Source organism: Colobus angolensis, unplaced genomic scaffold (genome assembly GCF_000951035.1).
Source record: "Colobus angolensis palliatus isolate OR3802 unplaced genomic scaffold, Cang.pa_1.0 Scaffold29, whole genome shotgun sequence".
Lineage (NCBI taxonomy): Eukaryota > Metazoa > Chordata > Mammalia > Primates > Cercopithecidae > Colobus > Colobus angolensis.
In genome coordinates, this window is record NW_012116154.1 from 426,647 (window position 1) to 447,294 (window position 20,648).

A 20,648-nucleotide genomic window follows, 5' to 3' on the forward strand; every position below is an offset into this window, starting at 1 on the left:
TTTTTAGTAGAGACAGGGTTTTGACATGTTGACCAAGCTGGTCTTGAAGTTCTGACCTTAGGTGATCCACCCACCTTGGCCTCCCAAAATGCTGAGATTACAGGCATGAGCCACCATGACAAGCCTTCATTTAAGTCTTTAATCCATCTTGAGATGAGTTTTGTATATGGTATAAGGAAAGGGTCTAGTTTCAGTCTTCTACATATAGCTAACCAGTTATTGCAGCATCATTTATCAAACAGGGACTCCTTTCCCTATTGCTTGTTTTTGTCAGCTTTGTCAACAATCAGGTGGTTGTAGGTGTGCAGTCTTATTTCTGGGTTCTCTGTTCTGTTCCATTGATCCATGTGTGCTCTTCTACTAGTACCATGCTGTTTTGGTTAATATAGCCCTGTAATATAGTTTGAAGTTGGGTAGCATGATTGATACCTCCAGCTTTGTTCTTTTTTGGGCTTTCTTTTTGGTTCCATATGAATTTTTAAATAGTTAAATTTTAAACTATTTAAATGGGAATAGCATTGAATCTGTAAATTGCTTTGAGCTGTATGGCTATTTTTACAATATTGATTCTTCTGTCCAGGAGCATGGAATGTTTTTTGTTTTGTCATCTCTGACTTCATTGAGCAGTGGTTTGTAGTTTTCCTTGTAGAGATCTTTCACCTCCCTAGTTAGCTGTATTCCTGGGTATTTTATTCTAAAATAGTTATTTGCCAGTCTGAGATGACGATCTGTTAAGCCTTAGGAAAGTAAGATGGTAAAGCAAGGAAATGCTGAGGAATTGTTTAGAATGCTCCAGTTTAAAGTTATACAAACATTAACATTTTTTCTGTAGAGGATCAAATTGGGATCTTATTAAGACAGCATGTGTCATATTAGGAATGGGTCAATTGAAGATTTAGATCATCAGTTTCAAAAGCATCCAAGTATTTAAGAGTACAAACAGGTGTTGTACTTGTGTGTGCATGTGTGTGAAACAGCATAGTCCTCTTGATTGGAAAGACACTCTTGATGGAGACACTAGCTGAGAAGCGTAAGAGATTCCTACCTGTATTGCTCCATGCTGACTTGCCAACCTTTAAATTGTAGTAGGACTTGGCAGTCCACGGGGATTGGTCTTTACTACACTTTTGTCACTTTCTTTGCCTTATGGACTTCCCTTTTCTTTGTTTAGCCTAATTTTCGTTGAGTAACTTTAGTTTTCTAGGCATCCTGCTAGTGTTTTGCAAATGTTTTTCTCATTTAACTTTTTCAGTAACTTTGAAAGCTGGATGTTAACCCAGTTTAAAGGTAAGGAAGCTGAGGCTTAGAGAGGTCACGTAACTTGTCCAAGAAAGTGATAGAATCAGAATTCCGTCCTATCCAGTGCTCTTGGCTCTGCATGATTGTGAAGAGTCACCAACAGTAATATTAACAACATTTATTGTGCTTCTAGGTTGTACTTACTCTATGTCCTTTACATTTACTAAATCTTACAACAACCCTTGAAGATGTTATTGATCTCATCCCTATTTTACAGATAAGAGGACGCAGAAGGGGTACGGTAACTCGTCCAATGTCACAACTGGGGCTGTCAGAATTCAAAAAAGGCATTTTGGCTCCAGACTCCTGACGTATAATCACTACTCAAAACTGCCTTCCCTGTCTGTTTTGTTTTGTTTTGTTCCCTGGCAAAGCTATAATCTCTCTAGCTATGGTTTCTAGTACTCCATCTTTGAAAGTACATGGCAAATAAAATTGTATTCAAAAAGTTTTTTTTTTGTTTTTTTTTTTTTAACAGAACTCTTTTTGGCATAATATAATAATTGGGTACTATTAGAAAGCTGCTAATTGTGCAGTCCTAAAGAATGTAATAATAGTATTGGGATACAATAGTATCATATGGAGTAGTTTTCCAGTGAAATCACTGTTAGGAAATTGGCTAGAAATTGTAAGAGTAGCTTAACAAGAAGTTTATGTAAAACTGTAAAGTGATAGAAAATTTGAAAGAATACTCTCTAAAATGAGGGACAAATCAAATAACAATTTAGAGAGTTGGACAAAGAGCTATCTTTATCAGTGAGAATAATGAATACATTTATTCATTCATCCATTCAGCAAGAACATTTGAGGAACTCTTGAGCTGCTAGGCATTCATTAGGATATGTATGAGGATGTGTTAAACTTTGCTGTGCTGGTAATCATGTCTCATATGTCAGTGGCTTAATACATTAAGTTTATTTTTCAGTTACTGAAAGTCACATGATGGAGGGCATCAGGGAATAACTTGAATCAAGATTCTGCTTTGTGGAATATTGGTGGTTATTGTAGGAAGGGTGGGGAGAGGGGATGGAATCTCACTTCTTCTATGTTTTGGCCCAGAAAGGGAGCACACATCTCTTTATAGCTCAGTATTAGAACTAGTGACATGACAAAGAGAAGGTGTTATCTCAGGGTCGGTGGAAGTGGAGAGCTGGATGTTGGTGAAGACTGGTCATGGCTGCCACTAATAAATCAGTGAATAAAGTAGAGATTGTAATCTAGTAAACTCCTACATTCTATTAAATAATGTTTTTAAATCTATATATAGAGATTTAAAATTTAAAAGATAGATAGATAGATAAAAATATAATAAGAATTGCCTGCAGGGAAGATACTGAAGATTTATCCACCCCAGTGCATTTTAACTCTTGATGCTTTAGACAACATAGTATCATTTTCTATTTTTTATGTGTTAATAGCAATACACATACTTGAAAACACTCTAAAATTGATGGAGAACTCTTTCCTAAAAAGCTGTATTATGCTAAATGCTAGTTCCTATGCTAAAGATCAAATTTGTTAAATTGATATTTACCACTAAAAATGTTCCCTCTTTGCTATAAACTTGTTAATTTAAATACTAGTAGACTACATTCGTTACAAAACAGTTATTCAAAGTCTACAGTGTGTAGGAACCAAATACTGAGACTATGTTAGTGAGTAAAAGTAGCCATGATGGAGCTTGTATCCAATAGAAGAGATCGACATTAATCAAGTAATCACACTGGTGAGAATTGCTTAAACCCTGGAGGCAGAGATTGCAATGATCCGAGATCCCACCACTGCACTCCAGCCTGGGCGACAGAGCGAGACTCCATCTAAAAAAAAAAAAAAAAATCATACTAGGTTATTAATGAGAATTAAATGATGCACGTGAAGTCCTTAGAATAGTGCCTGGTATATGGTCAGTGATGAACAGATGTTAACTGTATTATTATCTAGAGATCCTTTTGGCTAAACAGTGGAAAATGGATTACAAGGAAAACAGCATTTGTGCAGACAAGAATACTCCAGTTAGTGTAAAAAATATATATAAGATATATTAGACTCAGCATGTATGGTAGACATGGTGAAAAGAAAGAAAATGAATTTACTACATTTTTAAGTATAAAACTGACAAGACTTAACCACTCTCTAATATGCTACATACTCTATTCTATCCACAACTACTGGAATGTAAGCTCCATGCAAGGAAGGGGTTTTGTCACTTGTACTGTAGTCTCGGCAGCAGTAACAGGGCCTGGCACATAGTCAGTGTTTAGTAGATATTTATTGAGTGAAAGAATGGCTTGGATAGGAATGAGGAAAATGAAGGTATAAGAATGAAGTTCCTGGTTTGAGTAAATGAATGGCGTGTGTTTCCATGTCTGAGCCAAGTACCAGGTCTTGGAGATTAAGGTCACAGGTTGCCTTGTGGACAGTTTGAGATGCCTTTGAGATTGCCAGAGAGATGTTAAAGAGGCAACCAGATATAATCGTGGAGCTCAGATGAGAGTTTTGACTGCTATGTATTTATTTACTGGTTATAATTGAAACTGCAGGTATGAAAGAGTTGTAAGAAGAGAATGTGGAGTGAGAAGCGAGGAGGGCTGGGGAGTAAGCCTTGAGCAATACCATTGCTGAATAGCAAGTAGGGAAACGAGACAAGAAGGGGTCAAGGTGCAGATTGTAAACCTGGCAATGATGTGATAAGAAATACCTAGGGAGGGAAGAGTTTCCAGAAGGATGGAGTGGTCAGCATTGTATACTATGTATTCTGAAGTTCATAATACTATTTATACAATACAGTTTATTGGTGTGCTGTCAATCTAATACTGATGATATCAAATACTTCATTAGCCTTCAGTCATAGTAAATGAATTCTGACTATGACATAGTTGAGGTATTTGAACTCAGAGAATAGCCTAATTTTTTATGAATTATTAGTTTTAGAAGGAATAATCTCATCAAGACACAAGTTAGATGCTTTCTTCTTGTAGTGTTGGGATTAAAATCTGCCTATTGAGGTAGATCCTTAGTGTATTGAACACACTTGTTTCATGACAAGTAACCTAATTTATTCTGTGATGGGAAGACAGAGGAAAGAGATGCTCTTGTGCAAGAATTCTCTGTAGATGGAAAGTGATGTTTAAGATCGCCTTGGGTTTCACTAAGATTAAATTTCCTCTTTGAAGTGGAATGTTTCATTAATTAGCTTTTATTTGTCTCCTTTAGTTGGAAATCTAACCATTGTCTCACATTTTGGAAACATCTGTGCCTCTTTTAAATATCTAAATTTATCTTGGACTGTTATTTTTGATCAAAATTTATTTTGAATCACTTTCTAATTTTCTTATAATCTCTACTAACAAGCAAAAAGAGTATTTTCAAAGTTCTATAACTAGAAAATCTCTACTGATGCTACATATTTAACAGAACTTTAAACATTTAAGAATCTTTTTTGGCAAACTGTGCTTGCTTTTGGAAGCAATAATATGCCTATTAAAAGTCTACATTAATACACTTTTATTAGTGAGTATTTTATACTGAAAAGGAGTTCTAATTGTGTTCCTGCGTGTCTATGTGGGAAGAATCACTCTCAATAGTTGTTCGCAGAGGCATTTTGAATGTTTTGTTCGTATTTTGTGCAGTTCAGTAGCTGATTGTTTCCACGAACTGGGTGTACACTGCGAGCTCTTATCTGTTCCTCTTGGGTGTTGTCATATCCTGGAGGAGTGCTAATCCACACCTCTAGATTTTTCTCTTGCAGTGTTTTCATATGTGCACAGTGATTCTGAAGACTGTATTTTTTCTCAAATGGAAAACTTAGGAACTCATTTGTTTTACATTTGTTCCAACCCATATTATAGTCAGGTGCGAACAACTAAATTCTACATCAGGCTTTACATGACAGGATCTTTGAACAAACAGAGTTAGTTACACTAAGCACTCTTCTGCAGTGTTAACAGAGTTTGATGAGTTATACTCGATGCTGTAAGTTTAGATGAAAACCTCTAGGTGAACCGGAGAGAAAATAAGCTTCCCTGGCCACTCAGATTCTCACCTTTCCTCTGACCTTCTGTTTCTTTTTCTTACCCACTGCTGTAAAACCTTATCTTATGCAACTCTTCAAACTTACCTAGACTTAGACTAACTCACTTGTTTATTGTGTAATTTTGTAGGTGCTCTTGGGAGGAAGGAAAATATGATGAGATTATGTAATTCGACGGCTTTCGGTTGCAAGTAGTGAGAGGAGGAAATGCAGGAGAGCAGTGAACAGGAGTGTCTATATGTCAATGGTAGACGTCGTTGGTTCAAGTCATTGGCAAACATCAGCACATCATTAAATTATAGAGGATGTGCTCAGCTTAATTTGGTGATGAATTTCATAAGAAGCTGAAAATATTTCAATACCATTATTAAACGGTAGTTATTATAGATAATTCTCTCAGGCAATCTCCTTTTTAAAGTGAGTTATTAAAGCAAAATACTAAATCAACCTTTCATGCTTTTCTAGGACATTAAAATTGTAATCCTACTTATGTGCTGAGGTAAGATCCTCGTGAGGACCACAAACTTGTGCTCCCAGAAGAGGGGCACTGTATGGAGATACTGGGAATTGTTCTTTCAGTTTTAAAATTCCTAGGTATCCTCTAATTCTTCCCATCACCATTCCCCCAGCAATGCATACTTTAACATTGACATGAATGAGAAAGGATAGAAACCTTGAGAAACATAAGCTAAATCTTTTTTGGTATGAGTGTTCTCTTGTTTTAGTAATCTCATTCACATTTTCATAGTTGTTCTTTTTGCTTTTAAACTTAGAAACGACATAAAGCCGATAATGCAGTGAACAAGAAACAAACGCAAGGTAGGAATTTTACATGTTTTTTTCTCATATTTGTCAAACCCACTTGTGGTATATACAAACACTTTAATTACATATAATTCAGTTGCAAATACTGTGCATCTCAAGTTTTTGTTTCGGGGTAGATTGATTTTTGCTTTGTGGCATTTGTTAGGATGACACTTAAACTCACTTTAGAGTGATTTGTAGTGATAATACTTTTGAAAGCCAACATTTTAAATATATTTAAGTGTGTCATAGCAATATTCTCTCAAATATAGTCCATAAAAGTCTGCAGTTGTTTTGACAGTGTTTAATATTATAAAGTGTCTTTATTTTGTTTGTAATCTACAGATGTTATTCTAGAAAAGATGTATTGAAAATAAGCTGATGTGATGTCACTTGAGTGAAAAGCATTTTGGAAACACTCTGAGTTATACATGCAGATGACAGACACTCCAGAAATAAAACAAATACAACCAGGCCCGCTTCTGTACAGTGCATGGCATTTTGGCACAGCTCTTTTTGGATGGGGCTCATTTTGATACAGCCAAAAGCAAAATGATCTTTAATACAAGCAAATGGGCCGTCATGTTCTAAGATTTTGTTTTTAAATGCCCAGGAATGTGAGAAACAGACATCTTAGCTCATCTCTGAATGAGTTTGCCCCATCTGAGAATCTCATCTCTGAAGTTCTTTGATGAGGTGAGGATCAGTGATGTCTGCCAACATTATCTGATATTTAGGAAGACTATTTTTATACTGCTAATATTTCTATGGAGTCCTGTCAAAATTCCCTGCTTCTTTTTCACCACCTCCCACAATAGGCATTATATGCCGATTTTTAATACACTTAAGGACGATATATTTACTAATTAACCTAATAAATTTGCAAAATATTTACTGCGATTATTTTATTATGGAACATATAAGAAAGTATAAGATGGGAACTTCAGCTTACAACTTATGAAGAGCTTGTAACATATTTGTTGAACTAGGTCCATGTAAAAACATGTAAAAGTGCAAAGAGATGATCTGTGTGGAAGATGAAGGATTTGGACTACATGATCTCAATTCTCTTCAGAGTTTTTTGGCAAATCATGGTTTCTATGTCAAGTGCTATAAAAATTGGTAAGGAGAGAAAATTGTGGTGTATCATGAGCTAGACCTTGAATTTTAGGAGGACATTGGATGAACAGAGAGGAATGGAGAAGATATTCTTATGTGTGGGTTGAGTGGGAAAGAAGGAGGAGGGGTTTTTCTGGAAAATAAGAAGACTGTAGGACTGCTTTGTTAAATCATTATTAGACTGCCAGATGCAGAAAGGAGATTTGCATCAGAGAGAAACAAAATCATGATTTAAAAGGTAGGCTGAGGTTGAATTGTATAGGATCTTGAATGCTAAGCCAAGGGGATTTCAACATTTCTTGTGGATACTGAGTCACTGTTGAAGGTTTATGAGCCAAAATGAGACAGGCCAAGCATGTGGGTTAAAGATGTGAGGCAGAATGAACTGGAGTAAGGGGACTGTTAGAAGCCTGGGACAGAGCTACTCCAGGAGTTTAGTTGTGAAGGGACAAACAGGAATTGGAAGGGAAAAATTCCAGATGTTTCAAGCCTGGTATTTTTGGCAATATGCAGTTTTTGCTTTTGTTGCCATATTGCTCAGAAAATTTACTAACAGCTTTTGAAACAGAAGTACATAAATGCTTTTCCAATGCATAATGTATCTTGTAGCAGAGGGCTTCTATGTTCAGTGACTGGCAGTTACTGATTTTCAAGCCTTGGCTCAAGAAGTCAGCATAGTACAGTGGAGGTGTGGCCATCATAGCTATGATGCTTTTGGGCTACCACACGGGTGCTCCGCCCTTCTGGGTACTTGCCAACCTCCAAAACAAAATTCCTTTGTCTACCATTCAGATAAAATCGTATTTCTGGACTATCCATCTTGGTTCATGAGTCCCCTTCATTGATTAACAGGATTGGCCCTATGGCTAAATACAAGAATAGGCAAGTGAGAGGAAAAGCTTCTATAATAAATGTATATAAAACTCAATTCAAAAGTAAAATATTAGGACTTAGCTATAAAAGCCATTTTAGTCAACAGAATACACTCCATATCTGTAGGTTTCTCATCCTAAGATTCAACCGACGATCAAAAATAGAAAAAAACAAAAAACAAAAAAACCAACGAGGCCGGGCGCGCTGGGTCATGCCTGTAATCCCAGCACTTTGGGAGCAGAAGTGGGTGGGTCACCAGAGGTCAGGAGTTCGAGACCAGCCTGGCCAACATGGCAAAACCCCATCTCTACTAAAAGTACAAAAATTAGCTGGGTGTAGTGGCAGGCACCTGTAATCCCAGCTACTTGGGAGGCTGAGGTAGGAGAATTGCTTGAACCTAGGAGGCGGAGGTTACAGTGAGTCGAGACTGTGCGCCTGCACTCCAGCCTAGGTGACAGAGAGAGACTCGATCTTAAAAAAAAAAAAAAACTGCAACGATAAAAAAAATACAAATTTAAAAATATAACAACTATTTACATAGCTATTTACGTATTTACTATTTATGTTGTGTTAGGTTTTATAAGTAATCTAGAGATGATTTAAAGTATATGAAAAGATATGCATAGGTTATATGAAAAAATACTACACCAGTTTAATTAAGGGACTTGAGCATCCATGGATTTTTGTATCTATGGGAGGTCCTGGAACTAATCCCTCATGGATATTGAAGGAGGACTGTACTTTCCTTCAGACTGTATTAAGTCCTATATCCAAGAAGTTATGGCTTTTATGTTGGTAGTTGAATTTGTTTCCTAAGAGAATGGTATATTTTTGTTTTCCCCTTTGCTGCCTTTGAGTATTGGTCTTCTTGGTTTGGCAGTTGATAGGAGATAACAAAAATGTTCAAGTAGGATACTGTTTGCTGTCAGATAATTCAAATTGCTTAGCATGAAAGCCATCTGTTATTAGACCAGGATGAAATTCAATTTGCTTTTCTGAATTGAGGCAGAAGTGGGTGTATAGGAGTGGGGAGGGAGGATTATTGGGAGGAGTATTTTTGACAGGTAATTAATTTTTGACGGACATCTAAAGCATCCAACTCAAATTTTCATTTTGTCAATGTTTATCAAGTCTACATAATGTGTAAGAAACATTTTTCCCTCAGTCAAATGTTAACCCTTTTATATTCACAGAGAAATGAGTATTTTCTCTCCTTATGTGAGGCATCAGAGGGTAACACTCTCATTCCTTAGCAACTTCAGAAATATAAACTTGTCATTTTATTTCCAACATTTTCAATGATTTAACTGCAAACTGGTGCTTATTGGATGCCCTGTTTTCTCTGATAAATTAACTCAATCAGGGATTGAATTATGGAGCTGAGACCTAACTCAACCTCACGGTTGTCAACACCACTTTTGGAAACAAGGCTAGCCCCAGAGATATATAAGCTGGTTTGGTTGATCATTCAGTGACCCGACAAGTGTAAAATTGTGTATTGTTTTCCAAGAACCTAGTTGCAGAGGGAGGACAGAGTAGATTGACGCTCAGAAGTCCAGGGATGTGAGTGAGTCTTGATGAGTTTTATGGTCCACTCCACCCAGAGCATGGTGGCTGCTTCTCTTTGCTCCAGGATTTTTGTTGTGTGATGGTTTGTGCATACTAGATAGGAACACTACAGATTGAAGGTCCGACTCTTACTCAGCTTTGTGTTCCCAATAGCTCCCAGACCAGGGGGCCTGTCTTAGCAGGTACTCTCTATGTGCATGGTAAATGAACGAGTAAATGAACCACTCTCTGGATAAATACTTGAGTCTACATAATAAAGGAAGAAGAAAGACTGGAAATCAAAAGAAGCTTTCCTGAAAATTCATTATCTGGAGTGCAAATCAGATGAAAAGCAGTATTTTCATCACACTGTGTCCCAGACTTTCATAGTCACTGATAAAATAATATGGCAGAAGTTCTTGACACTTTTTTATCTTCTCTGTCAAAGTCATTAGATTATTTAACCCTTGCTTCACCTTCTGTGAACACAATACTTTGTCTGCTGATCCCTTCCACTACTCAAAGCACTGCCCTGTTGAGAATGCCCTCATTTTCCTTGTATCTAACCTTACTTTCATTTCCTCTGATCTCTTCCCTCGATATTTCAACTCAGATTTTGGCACAGCCTCCTCCATGTGTCTACACACACGTGAGAGACCATCTCTCATTGTTTTCTCTGACATGAGTTGTTCTGCCAAATATATCTCTGCAGAAATTTATAAATTACAAATTTATCATTGTTATTCTAATATGTACGTTGAAGCCAATCTCCATATGAATTTATTGTGATTGAGCTAGTTTTTATTTTAACTGGTAAAAATATGCTTTCATTTCTTATGAAACGCCATGATGGTTAGTTTGCCAGTATTTCAAGTGGAATGACAGCTTCATCTAAAATCACAGCATGGAGGCCTAGGAAAGGATGGAGTTCAGGTGGAAACTAAGGTATTTGGGAAAATTTGTAAATGCTTCCTAATGAGTAAATTTGCTTTTTTAAAACCCGGTGTATTCCCTGGAGTATGGTCTGTATACATTCTGCATATGAGAATGTGTGGAAGATAGAGCTGCAATCCTTGGCAGCCCATTGATCAAGTGGTTTGATGCTATAGTTGAATGTAGGCTACATTGTTTAATATTGTGCCTTATTTTATTATGATACTAAGCATTAGATTAGAATAAGTAACAAAGCAGTTTTGTTCTAATTATTTAGAAAAGGTCACATGAAATTCTTTTAAACTAGGCACATAGCTAAAAATAATAAATCGACTCATATTCACCTATATCTTCCTTCTCCAGAGCTACATCAGTCAGCCTTTTCTGAATGGAGTTGAGTGAGTGATGGCTGAGAGCCACTAACAAGACTACTTCCCTACAGGGCACGTAGTTGCTCATCTCCCACTGGAAACCATTTCACCTTTAAAGTCCTTTGTGAAAAAGGTGTTGAGTTGATGTGGATTGAATGTGTTTCAGGTTCTTAAGCATTAAAAGACCTACTAACAAGGCAGAGTTTATCTGGTTCAATTCATTTCAGTGCTGTTCAAAGGGATGTATTATGCTAAGGGACTTAAAATAGCAACACATTTCTTGCCTGCCAAAAAAGAGAATGTTGCTTCCTTTTTGTCTCTCTGGAGGTACCCCCACATCTGATCCGTTCAGTAGACCTGAACATACCCCCTGCCACATATATGTTGGCTTACCTATAAATGGTTTTTAGAAAGCAGTGTTTCAATGATCCTAGGGACTTAAAATTAAGCATATTTATGGCCTAAGTAATTTCAGACATCTATAAGATTTTTAATATTTTCAGATTATCACAAAGATCTGAGTTTTATGCAAATACTAAGATCTAACCATTGAACTGGGTAGATGTCTTCAGCAGTAGCTGTGGATGGAGAGGAGATGAAAGACAGCTCCAGATTGTCTTTCGTTTTTTTATTTTTAAAAGTTGCACACAAAGGAGCGAAACCCATTGAGGTAATGTGGGAAGATGGTTAAAGTGAGAGGACTGATTTTATGGTTGGCTTTATGACTTTGCTCTGCACTTTATTCCTATGTGGGCATACTCCACTCACACTGTCTTTTATTTTTAAATTTCAACCAGGTAGTCTGCTTTCATGGGAATTTTTCTCTCTCCTGTTTTTGCCAAACCCAAATAAGTTGTATTAACGTATTTTCTGGGGAAAATGGGTGTGATTCAAAGTTAGAACGTTTGTTATTTTACTTCAGAAAGTCTTTATTGAACATCTTTCTCGTGTAGGACCCTGTGTAGAAAATGCAGAGAGAAACAAATCATGCTCGCCCTACAGGAAATTATAATCTTGTAGGGAAGATAAGATGCAGACTGATAGAATTCAAGGTTAAAAAAAAAAAAAAAGAAAAAACACCAAATGAGAGATGTAGGGATTCCAAAATGCCGTTTGCGGGGTTCACGAAATTAAGAATGGAACTTTGGTAAGCAGGTATCAGGGTAGTAACTGTGAGTGATGCAGGGTGAAAGGACTAATATGAGCATTACTGTGGAAGTGGGAAGACATGAGATGTACTCTGGAAATAGCAATAGTCTGTTTTGGCCAGGGTATAGAATCCATGTCATGAAACAATGAAGTGCAGGGACAGGGAGGCAAGTAAGAGTCATTTTTCGGAGTCTTTTGAAAACCAGGGTGAGGAACTTGGATGGAATTCTGAAAAGTATGGATAGGCTTCCACTTGTACTTTTGAAAGAATTTGATGGCTGTATGGAAAGGTGGCAGGGAGAGGCACAGAGAGATTGATTTTCTTATTAAGGAGGGGGGACAGGCTGTGTCAATTAGAAGACAAAGGAGAGCACACAGTGGATAGATTCAACTGGACCTGGCAATGGAGAGAAACCCAGTCAAATACCAAGTGCTGCCAAATCAAAAGACCAGGACTGAGACACCCACTAAATCCAGCATTTAAAAGAAGTTGCCATTGTTCATTTTTCTTAACTAGGGAGTAGTTGTGGAGCTCTGAAAACTGAAGCCAGATCACAAGGAGTTGTGGAATGACTGATGGGTGAGGCAGTGGAGGGAGATTTTTCTTTCAAGGAATTTCTCAGTTAAGCAGAGGGAAAAGTGAGGGACTCATGACTGTGGGCAGGAATAAGGGAAAGCATTTTGAGAACAGGGTATTGCTGGTATTTGTGCTCCGATCACATTGTGCCACTTATATTGATTTTTAATAAGCCATTCGTTCTCAGATTTGTGCGTCAGAATCCCCTGGAGCTTTTGTTAAAACACAGATTGCTGGGACTCACACCTAGAGTTTCTGTAGGCCTGGAGTGGGGCCCCAGAGTTTCATTTTTAAACTCTCAGTGACACCGCTGGTGAGGGGGTCATACTTTTAGGACAACTCATTTAAAGGTTGTATAAATGAGGTGATAGAAGTAGTATCAACCAATTGGACATCAATATATGTATTATTATATGTATTACATGGTTGAAAGAGGAATCCATGAAGTTTCCTTTGTCTTTTGTGTCCGTGAACACTAATGGTTCAGCCAAGCACCCGGTGGTTTAATGTAACCTTTATAGGCAAGTTTATACAAGAGACTCTTCCTGTGCCGTGTCAGTTTGTGCCACACTGAGGCTTTTGACTTAAAGTTGTCTTTGGAAGTAAGAGTCTATATAGTGAATAAAATAATGTTTTAATGTTGTCATATTGGCTTTCCTTTTTTGCCCCAGTCAAAGCCATAGTCTCAGCCGTACTCCAGTCCTTGATGACCTAAAATTCCTCTTAAATGCTGACTCAGAGAAAGGAAGTGGAGCACACTACATTTTCTGTGGTTTTACTTTTCCTCTATGGCAACAGTAGTGTCTGTTGCCTTTTTGGATGACTTGCCTCTTGTTACCCACTTAAGAAATGATAGGCCAGGAGTGGTGGCTCACACCTGTAATCCCAGCACTTTGGAAGGCCAAGGTGGGTGGATCATGAGGTCAGGAGATCAAGACCAGCCTGACCAACATGATGAAACCCCATCTGTACTAAAACTACAAAAATTAGCCAGGTGTGGTGGTGCACACCTGTAATCCCAGCTACTCAGGAGGCTGAGGCAGGAGAATTGCTTGAGGAGGTGGAGGTTACAGTGAGCTGAGATTGTGCCACTGCACTCCAACCTGGGCGACAAAGCGAGACTCCGTCTCCAAAAAAAAAAAAAAAAATACATTATTTCCCAAGTAGGACCCCCAGTGACACTTTCGGCAGTGGCCCCAGCAGTAGACCATTCTGATTGGGGTGGTGGGTGGGTGGCGTGCTTCTCTCAGAGAAGCTGGTGTTAGAGTGTAAGTTAGCACCTGCACCTGTGCAATATTTGATAGAGTCCTGAGAAACTGGCCACTTCCTCCAGGGCCTTTGATTGAAGAATTCCGAATGTACTTTAACAGAATGTTTTCATTTCAAAAAAGAAACCTATTACAACAAAGCTGTTACCTTGTATCCTGCTGAATGAAAACAAGTTATATTTGAGGTAATTGTTTAGTCTGAGCTCTCCCATGGCAGGACTGTCAGACTAATTAGGCTGTTTGAAAACTATAGCAGGTGTGTTTGGTTGGAACTGGAAAGATGTGGTGGAGGAGTTTTGCATTTAAAACAATGAGCTGTCAAGGCACCACCGGCCATTCTGACAATCCTGTCATAACTTATTCCTACTCCCCTTCACCAGGCTTCTTTAATCATCTCTGCTAGGCTCACCTTCTTAATGCTTTCCATATATTGGAGGAATGTCATCTTCCTGAATGAAGGTTATTTGGAGGAACACAGTCACCTCCTTGTTGAAATCTAATCTGGTTATATTGTGACTGGTTTCTTGAACACATTCTAAATGTACAAAATTTTGGCCTTGGCTGTGTTTTGTGAGGTTTACCTAATTCTCTACTGAAATGAACACATTAAAAAAAAAAAAAAAAAACTCTGGAATCAGAATAGCAGCTCTGTTACTTTTGGCCCAACAACCCTAAATGCGCATCACAGGCCCGGCATTGTTTCTTGCTTTCTCTAAACTTAGGTTAGTGCCGGGTCAGGGGAGGTCAGTGATTTAAAAATAGCTAGATTGCTAATTCAGTCACCGGTATAAAACATGTAGTGGTGTTTATTTTCATTGTTCCAAGGACTGGGTGTTTAAGAACCATTTCTAAAAGATAACAATGAATTATAGGATTGACTTGTTTCCTTGGCCAGTGTTCAAGTCTTGATTTGTATGGAAACTTTTTTTTTATGTTGTGAGCTGACTTTTAACTTCAACAGAGTATACTCATCTATATTCCAAGATGAGGCTAGCGTCAAGTTTGTGTATTTCCTTTCTTCATTTCTGTGTTCTGGTTTTGTATTTCAAGAACAAAACAAATGGGGGGTGGGGTAGAAGTATGCTCTTATTTCTAAGGAGCCTACAGCACTGCAGATGCAGCAGGCCCATGCAGCAAATGTTGAGCAGCAAGGTTTTGTAATACTTTCAAAGAAGCGTTACTCTAGTTAGTTAGGATTCCAACTCAGCATAGGGATGTAAAGGTAATTTATACTTTGATTAATCCAGACCACTACAGCCTTCAGAATAAATATCAAATACTCATCAGATTGACAAAATTCACGGAATTGTTAAGTTTGTGCTTGTCTCAGTTTATAGTCAGTGGAAATTTATACATTGCTGGTAAAAGTGTGGAGTGCTGTAGATTCTTGGGTATCTGGTTGTATCTGATGAAACTGCAAACTCAAATGTCCCGGAGTTAGCAATGTTCTTTGGGGCATTCTATCTTACAGGATATAACCATGTGAATATATTTCATTGCTTGGTAGTAGAAAAAAAATAGAAGTGAGAATTTGCACTGGGGGAGAATAGTTGAATGCTTTATGATGCAGCTGTTGTGGAAAATTGAGTTGTCTCACACAGGGCAAGGACAGCTCTATGCCTACCTCTGGGACACCTGGAAGTGTGATGCTGAACACTGCCTAAGACAAGGGCAAGACGGACTAGCTAGTGATTTATAATATGCTGTTTAAGGTTTGAAACTCCCTTGTAGCTACCCCAGACTAACTTCTCTACCTAGTTTAAGCATATACAGAGATTGATGGCTTAACTAGTTTTACTGGCTACACAGTTTGCCTTGGCTAGTCAACTAGAGGGTGGAAAAGACCCCACTGGAAACTTACCTGGACTTTCCTGAAATTCAGATTTCACATACATACCATGGAGCTTCGAAATTCATGTTGAGGATGAAAGAGAAGGGCTCCTGGGGAGCTGTACCTATCAGTCTCTCAGGCCTCTGATGCTTTTGTGGGCTTTCATTTTCCTGCTATACCATATCCTTTGCCTTGAGTAAAGTCTTTTGTGAATACATCCTGTGAAGTCTTGTGAGTTGGCTTAATTATCCAACCTGTTGTAATTGACACATCTATGCCACGGAGTATTTTCCAAAAAAGAATTAAATATCTCTGCTTTTCATTAAAGTATTTATGGCATGTTGAGTGGAAAACCAAGTGGCAGAGAAATTTTAAAAGGGAAAGAAAAAGCAGGAATGTCCATGTTTGTCTAGAGGAAGGTGTGCGAGGATTCATCAGTTAGTACACCTTACTGTGAGAAAGTGGCCTTGAGGAGAGGAATGTCAGCTTTTACCTTGTATACATACCTGTCTTGCTGGAAGCGTGTGTTGATTTTGTCATTTGGAGAAAATATTGAATATGTATTTAAAAGTTTCTTAGATGTGTACATTTGGGCAGTATGCCACATTTTTCTAAGTATTTCTCCAATAATGAAGTGAGAGGGAACGTTTGGGTAGAGAGGAGAATGCACTGCTTGACTGGAGACAAAGATTCGCAAAAGGTCAGTTGGAGAAAGGAGGTAAATAAGTTTAAACCTGGAGAGAAAATTAATCGGAGCAAGGTTGAGGGAAAATGAGCACATACAGAAGATGGAGGCGTCAAGCAGATTTGGAGCAGGACGGCAGAAGTGCAGCCGTTTTGGAGGCGGTTTTCCACGTAAGTGCCACTGGCTTCCACTATCCGTTATTGAGTGAAGACTCTGGCAAAATCTGTTGGATATGAGAAGCCTGTTGTGACACTTCCCATGTGTTAAATGGAACCCAACAAAGTGGATCAAGGCTATTTTTACGTGTGAACTAACAAACATCTGCAAAGTCGCAGCATATTGAGGAGGGCTAGATTAAATTACAGAGCTGGAAGGGGTGGCCCTGAGCTGATACCAGAGAACAGTTTGTGTTACTGCCTCTGAAGGTTACATAACCGTTTCTAACTGCTTGCACTGAAAATCAGTTTAGTCACTTATAAAACTGAGATGTCTATTTTAAACAAATGTTAAAATAGTTCATTGGCATCTTTTTATATAGCTATTTTTTAATTCAGTTATAGTTCACATACCATATAATTCACCATGTTGAAGGATACAGTTCAGTGGTGTTTAGTGCATTCACAAGGTTATGCACCGATCACCGCAACCTTAATTCTCGAACATTTTCATCAATCCAAAAAGAAACCCTATACATGTAAGCAGTCTTTCTTTCTTCCTTGAGTCCCTTGCAATCACTAACCTACCTTTTGTCTCTGTGGATTTGTCTGTTCTTGGCATCTTATGTACGTAGGATCATACAGTACGTGGCCCTTTGTGTCTGGGTTCTTTCACTTACCATATCTCCAAGATTCAGTCACGTCATTGTATCTGTACTTAAATTCTTTTTATGGCAGAATAACATTCCATTTAATGGCTATACCACATTTTGTTTATTGATTCATCAGTTGATAGATATTTGGGTTGCTTCTACTCTTTGGCTATTATGAATAATGTTTCGGTGAACATTCATATACAAGTTTTGTGTGAACATATGTTTTCCATTCACTTGGGTATATACCTAGTAGTAGAATTTCTGGGTCTGTAGTAACTGTGCTTAACTTTTTGAGGAACTGCCAAAGTATTTTCCTATATAACTATTTATTAGATGTCCTGTGTATGTTATTTTTAACATGAGCCCTACTAGGTAGTGGAGTTGTATCTTTAGTAAATTTATAACTGTTACAGTGGTCTCATATGATCCTATAACAGATAAGAATATTAGTGGATCCAGCATTCCACCCAACTAGTACTTACTGAGCACCTTTATGTCGGTGTGTGCTGTGTGATAACACTGGAACGGTAACAGTGAGTATAACAGAGAAGGTTTCTCTTGTCATGGATCTTAGAATCTAGGGGAAGAGACAGCCCTTTAATAATCCTATTTAATTAAGTATACAGTAAAACTGGGACGCTGTGATAAGTGCTCTAAAGGAAAAGTGCACGGAGCTCATTTAGATTTGGGGGTGAGGAGGAAGGACTGGATGTCAACACAATGTCCCCTGAAAAAGTACTGTTAAAGCTGAGATCTACAAGGTGTATGTACAAGTTAACTAGGTAGGGATGGAGGGAAAGAGAATTCTTGGCATGGAAACATGTGCAAAGGATTTGAGATAGCAGAGAGCGTGGTGCGCTCACTACAGAGGGCATAAAAGGAGGGTGTGTTGGGAGTGGCAAGAAGTAATGATGGGAAAAAGGCAAGAGCTGCTTCATGAAAGGCCTTGTAGATGTTTGGATTTCTTTTTTGAGCCTAGGGAAGCCAATTGAAGAGTTCTGAGCAAGGGTTGACCCAAGTTTGTGTGTATGGACTGATACATAATAATGTGTAATTATTACATTTATGTAAAATCATCATAGATAATACTTATAGCTACACTGTAGAAACTGAATTTGAAAGAGATTAAGAATGAATGCAGGAAACTAGCCTGAGGCTAATACAGACATCCAGTTGGTAGGGGGTGGTTCCTGGAACTAGGGGTGCTGATACTGATGATGGTAGAGAAGATTTAAAAATATTGGCAGATTTTAAGATGCTTGAGGCACAAAATCAACAGGATGTTTTTAGTAGTAAAAATTATTCCAGATGTTCAAAGGCATTTTTCTGTAAGAGTTTTAAAAAGGGTTAAACAGGGAGGTATGTGAGCATAATAAAAAACTGCCAAAAAATCATAATGCAGCATTGTTAACAAAGAGAAATTAAGTTGCTTCAAAAGCATTGCTACAGAAACAACAAAACAAAGGTTAAAAAAAACTATACCCAAACTAATAAGTGAATGTAAGAAAATTACAGGATGATAAGGTCATTGTACAAAAATTTAATGCATTTCTAAATACTGCCAACAACTGAAAAATAGAATAAAAAGTAACCCTCATGATATTAAAGAAAAAAAAATCAAGAATTAAATCTAGTGAAAGACCCGTTCACAGAAAACTACAAAACATATCTAAGAAAGATTAAGATATGAAGAAATAGAGAAAGATAGCTTGTCCATGAATTGGAAGACTTGAAACCCAAATCAAATTCCAGGAAGATAGTGTGTTCTCCGGAGCTTGTTCATCCTGTCTAATCTGAAGTCTTACTCGTCATGTCAAATATCTTGATTTTAGAAATATTGGACACTGATAGTTTCTTTAAAAACTAAGTATTACAGCTGGGAGAATTACTGAGATAAGATCAGAAGGAAGTAAATAGCAATAAAGAGCTCTAGACACTATTGACCAGTTTTTTCTAAATTTATGCAAACTTATAGCCCAGTCATTCTGTCAGTTGATCTTGGGTGTAGTTGATTGGAACAGGACTTTACCATCTCTTTTGGTTACCATCTCTCTCATTATATTGTAGCCACTGGGTTACATGATTAAAGGGGAGTGTGCTCTTATTTATTTACTTACTTACTTACTTACTTACTTACTTATTTATTTATTTATTTATTTATTTTGAGATGGAGTCTCACCCTGTCGCCCAGGCTGGAGTGAAGTGGCGTGATCTTGGCTCACTGCAACCTCCCCCTCCCAGGTTCAAGTCATTCTCCTGCCTCAACCTCCTGAGTAGCTGGGACTATAGGTGTGCACCACCATGCCTGGCTAATTTTTTTGGTATTTTTTAGTAGAGACAGATTTCACCATGTTGGTCAGGCTGGTCTCGAACGCTTGACCTCAGGTGATCCGCTCACCTTGGCCTCCCAAAGTGCTGGGATTACAGGTGTGCGCTACCGCGCCCAGCCCTCATTTATTCTTTATGCTTTGTTACAACTGATTTTTAGGGACATACTGTTGGACTCTGGCAGAGACAGCACCTCTTGCTTTTCTACCAGAGGTTTTTTTGACTCCAGGTCAGAAGCTCCAAACCCCTACTGGTCAGGCTGGTCTCGAACGCTTGACCTCAGGTGATCCGCTCACCTTGGCCTCCCAAAGTGCTGGGATTACAGGCGTGCGCTACCGCGCCCAGCCCTCATTTATTCTTTATGCTTTGTTACAACTGATTTTTAGGGACATACTGTTGGACTCTGGCAGAGACAGCACCTCTTGCTTTTCTACCAGAGGTTTTTTTGACTCCAGGTCAGAAGCTCCAAACCCCTACTGCTCCATGATCAACGTCGAGCAGGGGATTTACTCCTGGAATCAGTTTGGGTGAGCTCTGCAGGCATTCGAGTTTTGGTTCGGGATGGTGATCAATTTAAGGTGCCTGTGCTTTAGATCCTTGGTCCATACCTGTTTAAGCACTGTAAAAATTGGCACTTTAACTTATACAGTTAAGATATTATACTGGAAATACTTTATTTTAGCTCTTTAGCTTGAAATTATTTTTTTAAAATTAACAAAATTGATTCACCAAAATGCACTGTGAGATATTCATTCATTTGTTTTATAAGCATCTGATTATCCTATATACCAAAAGTGCTGCAAGTACAAGAAATAAAAAATGGTTAAGACACAATGCATATGTTCAGGGAATTTAGAGACACAAAAAGATAACATTTTAATTTAAATAATTTATCTTGTGACACTGATTTCAAAACATTTTTGTTTGTAATTAATATTAAATTTGCTATTTAACATTTTGGATATTATTATTGTGATACTTTTAGAGGGTTCAGCCTTCATCTATCCCAACATCAAAAGAAA

At 37.9% G+C, this 20,648-nt stretch overlaps 1 protein-coding gene across 2 annotated transcripts in view; it reads left to right on the top strand.

Moving 5' to 3' along the window:
- ATP8A1 (ATPase, aminophospholipid transporter (APLT), class I, type 8A, member 1) overlaps nt 1–20,648 on the top strand; it is a 278,979-nt gene that overhangs the window by 43,372 nt on the left and 214,959 nt on the right. For both annotated transcript variants that reach the window (XM_011949035.1, XM_011949034.1), the window contains exon 5: nt 6,103–6,148. In XM_011949035.1, the coding sequence (XP_011804425.1) occupies nt 6,103–6,148 (46 nt within the window). The remainder of the gene's footprint in view (nt 1–6,102; nt 6,149–20,648) is intronic.